This window comes from Alnus glutinosa, chromosome 5 (assembly GCF_958979055.1).
Source record: "Alnus glutinosa chromosome 5, dhAlnGlut1.1, whole genome shotgun sequence".
NCBI lineage: Eukaryota > Viridiplantae > Streptophyta > Magnoliopsida > Fagales > Betulaceae > Alnus > Alnus glutinosa.
The window spans coordinates 25,296,581-25,311,361 of NC_084890.1; the positions used below are offsets into that span (position 1 = coordinate 25,296,581).

The 14,781-nt window shown below is 36.5% G+C and overlaps 2 protein-coding genes across 5 annotated transcripts in view; both read right to left on the minus strand.

Annotated features, from left to right (window-relative positions):
* Positions 1–85: 85 nt before the first annotated feature.
* Positions 86–14,781, minus strand: part of LOC133868746 (F-box/FBD/LRR-repeat protein At1g51370-like) — a 71,872-nt gene continuing 57,176 nt past the window's right edge. The window contains exons 1-6 of one of the 4 annotated variants that reach the window (XM_062305742.1): positions 3,399–3,612; positions 3,031–3,130; positions 2,728–2,814; positions 1,589–2,584; positions 1,353–1,496; positions 86–512 (exon numbers count right to left, since the gene is read on the minus strand). In XM_062305742.1, the coding sequence (XP_062161726.1) occupies positions 159–512; positions 1,353–1,496; positions 1,589–2,584; positions 2,728–2,814; positions 3,031–3,120 (1,671 nt within the window). In that variant the 5' untranslated portion in view covers positions 3,121–3,130; positions 3,399–3,612 and the 3' untranslated portion in view covers positions 86–158. Of the gene's footprint in view, positions 513–1,352; positions 1,497–1,588; positions 2,585–2,727; positions 2,815–3,030; positions 3,135–3,398; positions 3,613–14,781 lie in introns of those variants that run through there. The other 3 variants (XM_062305741.1, XM_062305738.1, XM_062305739.1) reach the window with 3 other exon arrangements.
* LOC133869441 (uncharacterized) lies at positions 5,936–8,018 on the minus strand. The gene is made up of 2 exons (XM_062306434.1): positions 7,256–8,018; positions 5,936–6,257 (listed from the first exon to the last, which is right to left on the minus strand). Exon 1 carries the CDS (start codon positions 7,972–7,974, stop codon positions 7,294–7,296), a length of 681 nt encoding a protein of 226 aa, XP_062162418.1. The 5' UTR covers positions 7,975–8,018; the 3' UTR covers positions 5,936–6,257; positions 7,256–7,293.

Consider the following 14,781-nt stretch of genomic DNA (forward strand, 5'->3'; position numbering starts at 1 on the left):
TCTAAAATCTCTACAAAACAGTAACAATACAATCATCCTTATCATTATTCAGAAATAAATCATCATGTAAACTGCACAATAAATATTCATCGTTTTCTTCCATGAAAATTTTCACAGGAAGGGCAAATTTCCCCCCACAAAAATAATAACAAGAAAGATCACACGAGTACTAAATCAACCGTAGATGGCACCTCCGGACCCAGAATTTTGAGAATTTTCTCTCGCTCAATTTTAGTTTTGGATAAGCCCATAACCCAGCATTCACCGTCGCCTAAATAAGGTGTTATTTCTAGAACAATTCTCATCTTCTCAAGCAGAATAGCATTTTTTAGCAGAAGTACGGCAAGGTCAAATTCAATTGGACAAGCAGAAAAACCACGTAGCTCCACTTTCTTGAGACGCTGATGTTGACAATATTCTTTAAGAGGTATCTTCTTGTGTTCTCTGTAATCTGCTCCTTCTATTATCTTTTGGCGCTTTATCCGGTCGTCCTCGCTGCAGGGAAGATGGAGCTAAAAACAAGAAAGAAGCAAAACAAAAATTGTACATTAAAACCAAGTGAGACTGATTTCCAATGGCTAATAATCACTAATGGCATAGAGCATAAACCACTCACATAATATCTTTTCAACTCTTAGATAACAATAACATCACTAACAACTCTTTCCGTTCACTTGTCAAAATCTATTGCCTAGAAGAAACTAGTGAATGTGAATATATAAAGTATAGAAACCATCCTATATATACTTTCACTCCAAATTCTTGTTAATATCATACAAAACAATAGGTGGATAACTACGTTCTGAAAAAAATTACTCAAAGCAAGTAGTAAACCAGGTTTGTTTTTTAACCTAAATTTTGTCAAACACTAGTTAAAATACTGGCAATCATTTCCACTCTCCAATCCCGAATCTTTCCAAAAAATTGAATGCAAAATGCATTTGAAATTATACCATAAAAATATCTCGGTGACAAATCCTTCCTGACGTCTTAGAAACAATAGGTGATATTTGCGTTTAAAAAGAAAATCTTTCAAACAATGGTGTAAAGAAAAGTGTAAAAAATATCTCTGCCATGTTACCTATAAAAGGAATACTTCCATTAATCAGGTCACAAAACACCCAATATTTATCCAAGTCTAAAGACTGCTCCAACTAATATTTTGTTTGAAAACATAAAATGGAGCTTATGGCTTAAAAAAGGGGTAAACAATCATACAAATCTTAGTTTAATAACATATCAAAAGAAAAAAAATAAAAAAATAAAGAGATTGTACAAAGTTCCAAGGAACAAAAAGCCCGGTGCAGCTCAACAATCAAATAAAAATGTCCTTGATATAGAAGATAACTTACATCCATCTCCAGTTCAACCAATGATGGAGCCGCCTCCAAAAATGCAGAGGTCAGGTCCAGCAGAATTTTTCTAAATCTTACACCTAATAGCTTCAATTGCTTGAGTCTAGTAAATGTGGTTAAGTGCTTAGATATTAAATCAACCTGAAAGACAATGGAAAGAAATGATTAACTAGAGACATGATGTTCAAAAATGATGACAAAAAGTTCAACTAAAATTTTTGCTGTGGCAATACCTGGGCATATGGAGTGGACACTAATAAAGTCTCAACTAGAGGAAAGTCTTTTGCAAGTGTGCCAAGGACATACGCTATTTGAGTTCTAGGATCAGGCTGCAAAGTTCTACGATCAGACTGCAAAGTTCTACGATCAGACTGCAAAGTCACACATAGTCTAACAGGTTGTGCACTGTTCTTTAATAAGACCTGCCCAAACATCTTTGCGTCGTACTCAATTGATGCAACACTTACGGCATCATGAATTTCAACTCTTTCTAAAGGCTCGCAACGAAATATCCTCAAGTGTCTCAGCCTGAGAGACCGACATCCACTAGATAATTTCAAACGAAATGGACAACGGCATTCGCTTATACTAAACCATTCTAAAGATGGGCAACTAGTCAAAATGTTATACACATTCTCTTGATTTAAACTTATCTTTTTCAATGAGAGGGATGAAAGGGAGTTCAAGCCATTGTAATTTTCTGGAATACTCAGGCTGCAAAAATTCAAAGACAAATGTTTTATCTTTGGCCGTTTCCCAGCTTGAGCAAATAGCCAATATGGAAATTTATAGAGGTCATGATACAAGTCTGACAAATGATCGTCTAACAGGTTGATGTCAAGCTTTTGAACTTGCATATCAATTGCAAATTGAATCCATCGATCAACGTCGCAACCATGATCACTACCCAACGGATACTCAACCCTGAAGGAATCTACGTTTTTGCCGACATAGAGTTCTAGAATATGATTGGCCCATCTAACAAATCTTCCCTTTTGCTTCTGTTTCCACTGAGTAGGCTGCCTTTTGAAATGGTCCAAGTATAAAAAATGTCCAAGCATGTTTTTGGCATCTAAGTCAAGATTAGAAGAGGTCCTCCAAATGTATCTCCATCTTTTTGAAAGGATACTAGTAGTGGCAGCTTCCCTCAATGAGATTAATGATATTATAGAAGAAAGAATGTCCACCGGCAATCTACCAGTCAGATCGGCCTCTAGGGCATTGTCAATCTGTGTGCACACAAAATAACATAAACAAGATTCCAAAGTAAAGGTACGTCTTTGTTGTTAATAAAGCCAAAAAAAAAACAAACAATTTAGAGTGTTTAATATAATGTGGATTACATAGAAATATATCTAAAACTTAAACTTACACCAAGCAACGTCTTGGCCTGAGATTGTGGCCACTTAAGTCTGGATTTTTGGTTTGTTGGCAACCGGTCCTCCATTATCTTGTCAATCTGATAATGAAGAGCAATGAAGCTCTCGATTAGCTGACATTATTATTATAGAGAAAGGTCTCACCTTTCATGAAATTGTTCCATAAAATTTAGTAAATTTGCATAATTATAAAAAGCTATGGCGACTTGGAATTCGAATTTCCCATGTTTCAAGTTTTCAATATCTGTCTCTATAAGAAACAAACAGGTGCAGCATATAAAATAATAGATAGATACCTCTGGCACAGAAAATCCAAAACAAAACTTGGGGATGCAATTATTGGGGCCCTCAGGCCGTATTTCCTCCCGTTCCCGCTTCATGATCATCCACTGCTCTCTGGCTAAAAACATTAGGGTTCAGTCAATGTTACTCCAAAGGGCAAAAAATATAAGATTCAGTCCGCAAAGCATAGCAGTTCACTGAATGCAGAGCCAAAAGCAGCCAACTTTATCACTGAAAATCTAATATTATGAATCAAGGACTCTAATGCAGAAGGATGAATCAACAAAAAATCATCAAAAAAAAGAGATGAATCACCAAATATGAAAGTTGGGAATTTGGCTTACTGCAAACAACAGACAAGAAGATAGAATACAGGTCATACCTGGAGCCGAAGGCCTTCCTAGAGCTATGGATTTCCTGTTGTGGTATCAAGCCCACAAAACTTTGAATCTTTCTGATTTCTTTGTTGATCTGGGCCTCACACCGTTGCAGAGAAAGAAAGAAAAGAAAAAAAGCTTCACCTTCGATGATCTGCCGAGAGACAGCAGAAGTATAGAGAGAGAGACGGCAAGTCCGCAAGGATAAATAGACATGTACTACCCCTCGTATTGTGTTTTTTTTTTTTTTTTTTTTTTGAGTCTTTTTGGATGAACGGTTTTTAAGATGTGTCCGTTTCTATACCAAACAGGACACAAATTAAAATATATTTAGGGAAGAAAAAAAAAAAAAATATATATATATATATATATATATATATATAAAATCAGCCATCTTAAAATAGTTTATTAAATTTTCAAGTGCATTAATATAACTTATTAAATTATTAAAGTGTGTCAAAGAGGCAACTTTTGTCCAAATATTCTTATGATACTGTTATTTTCTTAAAAATTAAAATAAAACATTAATAAAAAAAACTATATTTTTAAAAAATAAATAAAGAAATTTTAAAAAACTATTAATTTTAAACTAAAATTTTAAAAATTTTAATTAAAAAAAAAAAGGAAGAAAATAGGTGCCTCGCAGAAGGGATGGCACAATATAATGTTTTAAAAATTAAAAAAGAAGAAGAAAATGGGTCGCCGGCAAAAAAGAAGAAAATGCTCCCCACCTTTGGTTTACTTGAAACATGGGTGACAAGTAGAAGACAACTCAATTATCATATATCCAGAGACTACCCAAGTAGAACATTGTTTGATGTTACCGCATCAATGACATAAACAAGTATGGTGTCTTAATAAATGTTCGGGGTATTAGAGTGGCAGTGGCCCAATGCTGGCTTGGTGGTGGTCTAACAATTGTCTGGCTATTTAAAAATCAAAAAATGACTTACAAAATTTAAAAATGGAAATGATTTTTTGAAACTAAAGAAGCTTTTTTGGTTAAACCGAAAATATTTTCAGTTTAACTATTATTTTCGATCGCACTAAACACCGAAAAATATATAAAATATATATATATATTTAGAAAATATTTGATGCCAAAAAAAAAAAAAAAAAAAAAGAAAGAGGAACCTTATTGCATAATTCTCATTAAATTTTTATCATATGTACTGAAATGTCAAACGTTAGGTTTAAGGCAAAAAATTTGTATTACTTTTAAATATAGTCTTAATTTATCATCAACAATAATTGGTGCTTTACTTTTTATTTTTTTGACATGTCCACACAAAGAGGGGGAGGGGGATTTAAACTAGTGACCTCCGCTTCATGAGGGGTGGTCCTCAGCTAATTGAGCTACCCATTGGGGACTATTGATGCTATACTTAATCCTAATAAATGTTCGGGATATTAGACTGGCAGTAGTCCGATGTTGGCTTCGTAGTGGTCTGACTGTTTGAGAAAAACTCAAACTCGAAAAATGATTTACAAAATTTAAAAATAGAAATTATTTTCCAAAAATATTTTTGGTTTAACTATTATTTTCGATCGCACCAAACACCGAAAAATATAAAATATATATATATATATATATCAGAAAACATTTGATGCCAAAAAAAAAAAAAAAAAAAGGAACCTTAGTGCATAATTCTCATTAAATTTTTATCGTATGCATTTTTACCATGTTTTGGCAAGGTGTTAGCATGATTTTTGGTTTTAATATAAAATTGAAAAGTAGAATTTTAAAGTCTCCTTAATGCTGGCCGACTTTATCGGGGTATTTTCATCAAAAATATCCAATTTTTCATTAATTGAAATCCAAGCTTATTTTGGAGTCTTACAACCCTAATTCTTGAGACTATTGCAAACAACCCTAACCCATTTAAACCCCCTTTAGTTGTGTGCCCCTAATAGACTCATTCTCTCAAAAGTTCTATATGATATAAGCCTGCCCGTACAAACTTTGGACTTCCAAATATTGCTTGGCCTATGCTTCCTGGGCCAATTATGATTGTGTTCCCTAAGTCCATTATATTATATCAAGACTAATGCTACATTCCACAAATATGTCACAAAGCCGAAGTAGCAAGTTTGTTTTTTAATAGCCCTTAAAACATCATCACGAGCCTGAAATTTAACAATCTGGGATCTATTGCTACTCCCCTTTGTCAAGAAAGAGTAAGTTAAAAATCTCAAAAGTTCTAAAGGAAGCAAAATGGTGGAAAGGAGCCTCCCTATGAGGCAACAGAGTATCTTGGAGGTGCATATTTTTGGTCACAAATTAAAACAATAAAGATTGCATACAAATAAAACCAACTACCAGAATTTGTGGAGTACATAGGAGATTACATTGCAATTGCAGGATCAGTGTAACGATGTTGTATATTTTTGGTTTATTTGTGTGATTTGGGTAATGAAAAATATGGATTATGAATGTAATTCAGTAAAAGAATGGAAATTGATGGTAAGGTATTTCAAAGAACCTGAACCTCCAAGAACACAAAGATTACAATTTCAGATGTATGATTTTCAATCCTCAACCTTAATCTCTAACACATTGTCTGTTTTTCTATTCAAGAAACACTTCCTCTCACACTAAAATAGTGTCTGACAGCGTTCGTGTGTCCAAAACATCAACGTCTTACAAATCGCTTTGCCGTCTTCATGAACCCAAAAAAGAAAACATAAAAGAAAGATGACACCATTCAATCTCCAAAGGAGGGTTGTTTGTTTTATAACACCCCTTCTATTTTTAGTTCAAGAAAATACAAGTATAGGACTATGCAAGTAAAATGATAGGAGAAACTGTACATGGCAATCTCAAAAGTCGATCAAAGGATGCATTGCCGTGAATGAGACCTAGCCTGCAACAACAAACAGGGAACAAAAAAAAAAAAGGTTCATGTTAGACTTAGAAAGGACCATGATCCCTTATCCAAAATGAGACTACCGCTCTAGTAAATCATCATCAAACGCCCCCTAGGTGCTTAACAATCAAAGCAAGTAAGCCCCCATTAACATTAACATGCAACATATTACATCCACTAGCAATCAGATCTTCCCAACCCATAAATAAACATAATAGAAAATGGCCTGGGGTTGCCAGCTCATCCGACTCCCTATCAACAGCCACACACATTGTTTGATTCAGCCAACTTCTATCAACTTAGTAAAATTCATCTTGCTAATTTTAATGTAGCCCATATTTACTTCAACTTAACTGGTTATGCATGCCAGGTGAGCTTTATAAGAACAAAAGACAAAAGTATGATATACATAAGATGACAGAAAACATTTTCAAGCAAAGAGGGAGAGATCACTACAGCTGAATTGATATATTTAAAATACTGCTAGAAGGTCTTACATAATATCCAAATTACCAGCTACTTGCAAACTGGAAAGACAACCTCTCATTCTACCATCCAAAGTGATTTGGATCAACAACACTCATAACTTTAGTAAAATAAACCACCCACAAGAATCTTAAAAATCAGAAACTCACCAACCAAATTTTAGATTCAAGGCTAGTACTTAATTCTTTTTGCATATTCTCAGCAGTAGATCAAAACCGTCATACCAAACATTGAATTGAAGAAGAAGAAAGAAAATTAATCAAGGTATTTTAACAAGAGAAACAAACACACCCAACAACCACAGTACATCTGATCAAAGTAAATTACTAATTATCTTGTTCTTGTCATGATCAACATCACACATTCTTTTAAAACAAAAATACAACAGGATAAAACAATTCAGATAACCATTTAAAAAATGACAATTATTGACAAACCAGTATCCAATATAAAATCTAAAACACCGAAATATCATCAAGCACATTAGTCAACAAAAGTAGGGCACATACTAGTTAGAAGCTGTAGACTCATCCTCCTCCACCAAGATCTAAATCTCTGCATCCGAGTTCTCCTCCAGATTTGCCTCACCAATCTCTTCATACTGCAGATTCTCAAATTGGCAATAGGAAACAATAGAATCTTTTTCTTCCACATTAACAGAACTTGCAAAAAAAACCTTCCAAGGCTTCTGCGAATCCTTCAAATTTGACTCCAACTCCTTAACTTCATCAAGGGATGTGACTCTAAAAGTTTCACAATCTGACGAACTGGCCGTGGCAGTGTCCGAACTGGCCGTGGCAGTGTCCGAACTGGCCGTGGCAGTGTCTGAACTGGCTGTGGCAGTGTCCGAACTGGCCGGAATAGGCAAATCATCTCCCGCACCCTCAATACCAGCAACCCCTGCTTCCAGTGGAAGTTCGCCGACAGGTTCCGCTGCAGGAACATCATTGCCGGCACCCTCAATCGGGCGTACTTCCTCAGCCGACAGAGACAGATCGTCGCCGGAAGCGACCGGTTCTGCCGGAACAGGTTCCGCTGCGGGCAAATCATTGCCCGCACCCTCAATACCAGCGACCCCTACTTCCAGTGGAAGGTCGCCGCCATCCACAGCCCTCCTCTTCCTCATCAACTTCCGCTTCCTCCTCAACGAATGGAGAATCCAAAGAATTTTTCTCATTCCTCTACCCAGATTGAACCCGAAATGACGCCGTCCACAACTGCGGAACATTTCTTTCGTCCTCCAAGAGCTCCTCTTTTCTTTTTTACCCTAAATATGAATATCATCCAATTTATACCTAATTGATGTCAAAATAAAATAATAATAGAAAATTATATCAGATTGCTACGGCATCATAAACGACGTCGATTGAATGCTGATTCAGGAAGAACTTATTTTTGGCGGTGAGTTAATTTGAAAATTGTTTTTTTTTTCAAACAAATAATATATATATTTTTCTCTTAAATGAAATAATAGATCATTATATTATATTATAATAATATAACGATTTCGGCAAATTGATTCTCCCTATTCATTTTTAGGTCCCTGATTTGATCCAAATGATACCGTACGTTAAAGGGTGTGTTTGAAATCGCAATTTTTTAAAAACGCAATTCTCAAACGATTAATTTTCTGCGATTTGGTCTAAAATCATAATTTTTGTCTACGAAATCTCATCGCAGAAAATGAATCGTTTGAGAATTGCGTTTTTAAAAAATTGCGATTTGAAAAAGCAGAATTTTAAATGCTAATTTGCGATTTTAAAGGATAAACTACGATTTTACTAAACGCTTAACTGTGTTTTAAAAAATCACTTTTTTAAATCGCACATTTTTAAATCGTTATTTTTAAATCACATTTTTTGAAATCGCAAACCCAAACGGATCTAAATAATCTAATACTGAAAAATAGAAACAAAATAGAGTATGTAATTCTCTCTATACTTATTCCACTTGAGTTAGGAAAAAATACTGTTATTTTCCAAAATGAAAAATAAATTATTTGTATATTTATTTTGCAGTACAAATATATCCAAACATGGTAACTCAATTTGGTAATTTGATTCTCATAATTCTTTTTTAGTCCATAATTTAATCTAAATTATAGCCTGCATGCACAACAATAATTTGGTGTTATACTTCTAGGGGCGTAACAAACTCAATAAACAAAGTTCAACACCTTTTTTACATTATATATATACACGATAGAAAAAAAAAAAAAAAAAAAAAAAAAAAAGGTGTTGAAATTTGTTAATTGTGTTTGTTTCTCATAAATTATTTTCTTTAGGCTATAGTGTGTTATAATTATTAAAGAAGCGCTAGGTTTTTTCCCCAATTGAGACCTTTATGTACTTTCTATTTCAATACTAAAGTTTTTCTTAAAAGAAAAAAAAAATCAGAATATAGTCATTTGGTGTTTTAATTCGAGTGGTGTAACAAACCCAAGAAAAGAACCGGATGAAACAATCGATCATTATATTATATTATAATAATATAATGATTTCAGCAAATTAATTCTCCCTATTCATTTTTATGACAAAGAATTTGCAACACTTATGAACTTTTAGGATCTAAGTTCTAACAAGTTTCATATTTCATGTTCAAGTTTCTAATAGGTTAGACTTTTGTTGGAAAGTACGTTAAAATATTACTTAAATAATTAAATTCACTATTTTCTATCAGTTTAAGCTTTTGAGTCAACTAGTGATTTAACATGATATCAGAGTAGAAATTTTGAGTTTTAACTTGAACTCTACAATTTATCTTTCATTTCAACTAAATACTTCACATGTTGGGCCTCACTCATTGGTGACTTAACATAATGTGCTCAAACAATCTTGAGCCTGAGTTTTAGAGAAATTGAGACAACAAGAAGATTAAAAAGAAAAAAAAAAAAAAAAAAAAAAAAAAAAAAAAAAAAAAAACACATTGAATTAACATGAATGCACAAAAGGCTAAAACTTTATCAAACAACATACAAACCACTAAAGGGTTGGTTCATATAGGAAATACAAATACAAAAAGATAATACGACAGTGCAATGATCTTTGTCTCTATGTAACAACACAGACAACTTTATGTTGCAAACCAAACATGACTTCCAGCAAACATGTTTAACATCGGATCATGTCCATCGACCCCTTCAACTATTCAAACCCCAGTGCCAGTACAGATTGGAGTTCTAGAAGCATAGTAAATGGTGCAACCCTTTGGAGCATAGCAGCAATTGCACGGCGGAGTGAGTTGCTTACTGCCCGAAGATGGGTAGATCATATACCCTACATAGTCCATGCATACATTAGGGCATACTATTGCCTTCACAGTTATTGGATTCACGCTCAGTAGAATTGCACCTGCTCATCAAAATCATCAACACAACACAACATTTGAGAAAGTAAGTTTGTAAGTTCATGTGATGCTTATGATCACGTTAGCCACTAAATAATTAAATTTGATTATGGCTAACGTGACAGTGTCGCGCAGATTACTACATTAGTTTGTAAAGAGTCGTAGTAAAAACTGGAGGACGTCAAACATTTTCTTAGAATTTTTTGCATGCAAAAGTTTGCATTTCGTGGGATGAGACACATCTTGTCATCCATATATGGACACTAGATTATCAAACAAAAAAATCAATAGAGATAATAGAACAAGCTAAACCAAAAAGAGAAGATAAATCGAGATCACAAAAATTGAATAGGAGTAAGAGCTTACTACACAAAATGAGAAGATGTATTGCACCAACTTTGTTGCCAGCAACCATATTTCCTCTATCTATTTTGAGGGGTTAACATTGCATAATATTTATAGTACTCCACGGAAGAAAAATTAAAAATAAAAACTAAAAAAGTTGGTATATTACACTCTTAACAGTTGCAAGATCAGGTATATATATGGAATATTCATCATATACATGGTTTGCATGCACCAAAATCAACTTTGCAAGAAGCATTTGAACACTAAGTAATTATGGCTTCCTTCAACATTTTAGAAGCCAACAATGGCAGAAATCAAGTTCCTCATTTGCTCATATATATGATAATAATTTTCAACTTAATAGTAGATTCTCTTTTTCATTGAGATTGAAATATTGGAGTATTCTATTTGACATTGTACTTGTTAGTTAATTAGTCTATTTATGTGATTAACAATAATATATAATTTCCAAACACTTGATCACTTTTCTGGTTCTTTTGCTTCTCTAAGAATAGTCTTGTTAATATGCTTTATTTGTCTTATTATCTTTTTCCTCATTCGTTTTTATTTTGTATTTATTTTTCTATTCTAGATTGATTGATTGAATGATTTTATATATATAACGCCTTAACACATACTCTATCAAAAAAGGTTTCTTTTTCTAATGTCGTTAGCCGCGACGAGATGTCAACTTCGTGTTGACTTAATATTATTTGAAGTATATATATACTTACATTTGTTTATTTCTTGCATGTACACATCTCTTATTTGTATCATTAATATTGGATTACCATCATTGATCATTCCTAATATGCTTAATAAAAAGTTTCTCACTTCAAACTGAATTTGTGAAAGAGTGAAGTTGAAATAAATAAAATTCAGTGACCAAATTTAGGCCTCCAAACATGCGTGTGTATGTCTATATATATATATATATATATAGTGTATTCATCATCGGAATAAATATGGTCAAAAAATCATCAATTTTAGTCAAAGGGAAAATATTTAGGGTATTACAATTTTATTATAAATCATTTAAAAACTGATGTAACAGCCCAAGTGGCACTGCCACATCAACTACAATCAAATTTAATTATTTAGTGGCTAACGTGGCAGCTCGTACGCAGAAACGTCCTCCCTCGAAAGCCTCGGTGGGGTAGGCCACTGCTGCTCTTCTTCCCGTTCGACTTGCACTGTCTTTTGGCTGCTCCTCCTTCTTAGTCGAAGGTGACTCATTGCTCTCTATTTTGATCATTAACACATTTTCTTGGACTGCTCGAGTTCTAGGGCTGAGCAAAACCCGCAGAAACCCGCCCCGCAGAAACCTCCCCAACCCTCCCCGCAGAGCCCAAAACCCGCACCCATGGGGCGGGTTTTGGGGCTATTTTTGGCCCCCCCGCGCGGTGCGGGGCGGGTTGCGGGGGGGACCCTTGAATTTTCTCGGGTCCCCGTCCCGCCCCGCACCCGCCCCGCATGTCTTGAAAAAAAAAAAAAAAAAAAAAAGAAAGAAAGAAAGAAAAGGGGAAAAGAAAGACGAAGTGTAACTCTTCACCTTCGGTCTTTCTTTTCCCCTTTTCTTTCTTTCTTCTCACTTCTCACTTCTCAGTTCTCTTCACTTCAGTGTCTTCAACTCTTCACCTTTGGTCTTTAGTGAACGGCGCCCAGCTACAGAGCTGCCCACGCCACGACGCCCACGCGGCCACGCCCAGCTGCCCACGCCGCACCCCATGATGCCCACATCCAGCTGCCCACGCTCACCGGCCACCACCCACAAAGTCGCGAACTGCTGGATCTCTCAGTCTCGACCTTGACCCAACCCCGACCTCCGGCGATAGAGAGAGATCTGGCTGGATCTCTCTTTCTCTCACCCCGACCCATACCCAACCACATGCGACAGAGAGAGATCCGGCCGGTGTGCGTGGGTTTCCGGCCGGATCTCTCTTTCTCCCACCCCGACCACCTGCGACAGAGAGAGATCCGGCCGATGTATATGGGTTTCCGGCCGGATTTCTCTTTCTCTCACCCCGACTCAATCCCGACCACCTGCGACAGATCCGGCCGAAATCTCTCTTTCTCTCACCTCGACAGAGAGATCCGGCCGGTGTGCTCATTTTTCCGGTCGGATCTCGTTTTAGCTGGGGATTTTGTTGTGAATCTTTTGAAGAAAATGCTGTGCTTCATCCCCGCGGGGATCCCCGCATAACCGCGGATCCCCGCCCCATTCATCCCCACCCCGAGCCCACCCGCCCCGCACGGTTGCTGGGAATTTTTCGCGGGGCGCGGGTTCCCTTTGGGGAACCTGCACGCCTGCGGGGCGGGGGAAAAAAAAGCCAATCCCCGCCCCCCCCCCCCGCCCCATGCTCACCCCTACCGAGTTCTCCCTTGTTAGCTTACTACCACCAATAGCTCAACCTCTTCAAAGACTAGACCGCTTCTAAGGTCTCTATATGTGACAATTCTCGGGCACACTTAGTTGCTAAATGTGTCGCTTCCTACTTGTTGTTTGGAAGCATTCTCAAAAAAAATTTATTCCTTGCCTCTCTTAGGATTAAGAGCGGTAAAGACCCCCATTGTAATTCTCCTCTTTTCCCCTTTCCCCATATTTAAAAAATAAAAATACTTTGTAAGTGTCGCATAAACTACTACGTCAGTTTGTAAAAGAGTTGTAGTACCCTTAGCAACACTCTAGTAAAGATATCGCCAACCTTGAAATTCAATAACGAGTGTTTCTAAGAGTATTACAACTTTTGTTTACAGATCACTATCAAATCAAAAGGAAGAATGGATCAATGGTACTGTAATTAGGGAGGCACTAAAAACTTATGCAATTAGATGGTTGCCAGATTCTTCCGAGACATTGGTTTCTGATGCTCTGCTTTCGTGGATGCCAAGTTTGGTAGTTTGTGGGGTGGGTGGTGTTCCCGCGAGCCTGTTGGTGCTCATGGGGTGGGGCTGTGGAAGAATATCAGGAAATGGTGGGGGAGTTTTTCTGGTCTCTCTAGATTGGAAGTGGGGGATGGGGCTAGGACAAAATTTTGGCATGATCTGTGGTGCGGGGATAGGGTGTTGAAGGAAGCTTTTCCTGATCTGTTTGGTATTGCTCGGATAAAGGATGCTTCTGTTGCGGATAATATGGAGTTTTTGGGCGGATCTATCCAATGGAATGTGAGCTTTGTTAGGGAGGCGCATGACTGGGAAGTGGGTGTATTTGCATCTTTCTTTCATGTGTTGCATTTAGCCACAGTGAGTACAGATCGTGCTGATAGGCTTAGGTGGGTCCCTTCTAAGAAAGGGGTGTTCAAGGTGAAGTCCTATTTCAGCTCCTTGGCCGGCGGTGATAGTAGTCATTTCCCTCGAAAGAGTGTGTCGAGGACTCAGGCGCCTCCGATGGCGGCTTTCTTCGCGTGGTTGGCAGCCCTTGGAAAGACTCTTACAGCGGATAATCTCAGGAAGCGAAAGATCATCATTGTGGATAAATGCTATTTGTGCAAAAGAGATGGGGAAACTGTAGACCACCTTCTTCATTGTGATGTGGCTTCTACTTTGTGGAATCATGTCTTTTCTCGGTTTGGTCTGTCTTGGGTTATGCCTTGGAGAGTTGTAGATTTATTTGCATGTTGGTCGAAGGCAGGTAGGTCAAGGAGTGCTGCAATTTGGAAGATGGTGCCTATTTGCATTCTTTAGTGTGTTTGGAAGGAGAGAGATATTAGGTATTTTGAAGACTTGGAGAATTCCATGGAAGATATTGTTGCTTCGTTTTTTTCTTATGTTGTATCTTTGGACGGAGGCTTTTTTGTCACCCGTGTCTATTAGTTTCTCTGATTTTCTTGTTCGTTTTTCTTTGTCTTCCTAGGTGTTTCCTTGTGTATACTTCCAGTGTACTTGGAGGGGCACCTTATGCTTTTTATAAAATTTCATTTACTTATCAAAAAAATAAGACCAGTTTATTACTCATAAAAAAAATAAAAATAAACAATTATATGACATTTGCATATTCACATTAATCATGAATGATCCTATGGTGTTGACGGCAAAAAAGAAAGAGAGAACATGAAAAGATTGTGAGAGAACAATGCTAGAGTGGCTGGCTTCTCTATTTATGCATTTTATTAATGATGTAAAATTACAAGATTGCCATTCCTTACATATAAAACTCAACACTTCCCCTCAATATAGAGCATAGATGTCTATTATCCCTAGCTTATTACACACACACACACATATAAAAAGATATCCTTACTCGGAATCTCTATGAATACATCTCCTAACCAATCAAAATGTTATCAAGTAAAAACTTGTGTTCACATAACCATATCTCGGATAAAGTGACAGTCCATCTAGG

Coding starts and splice junctions, on each gene's coding strand:
- LOC133869441 (XM_062306434.1), bottom strand. CDS start 7,974: ATGTTCCGCAGTTGTGGACGGCGTCATTTCGGGTTCAATCTGGGTAGA.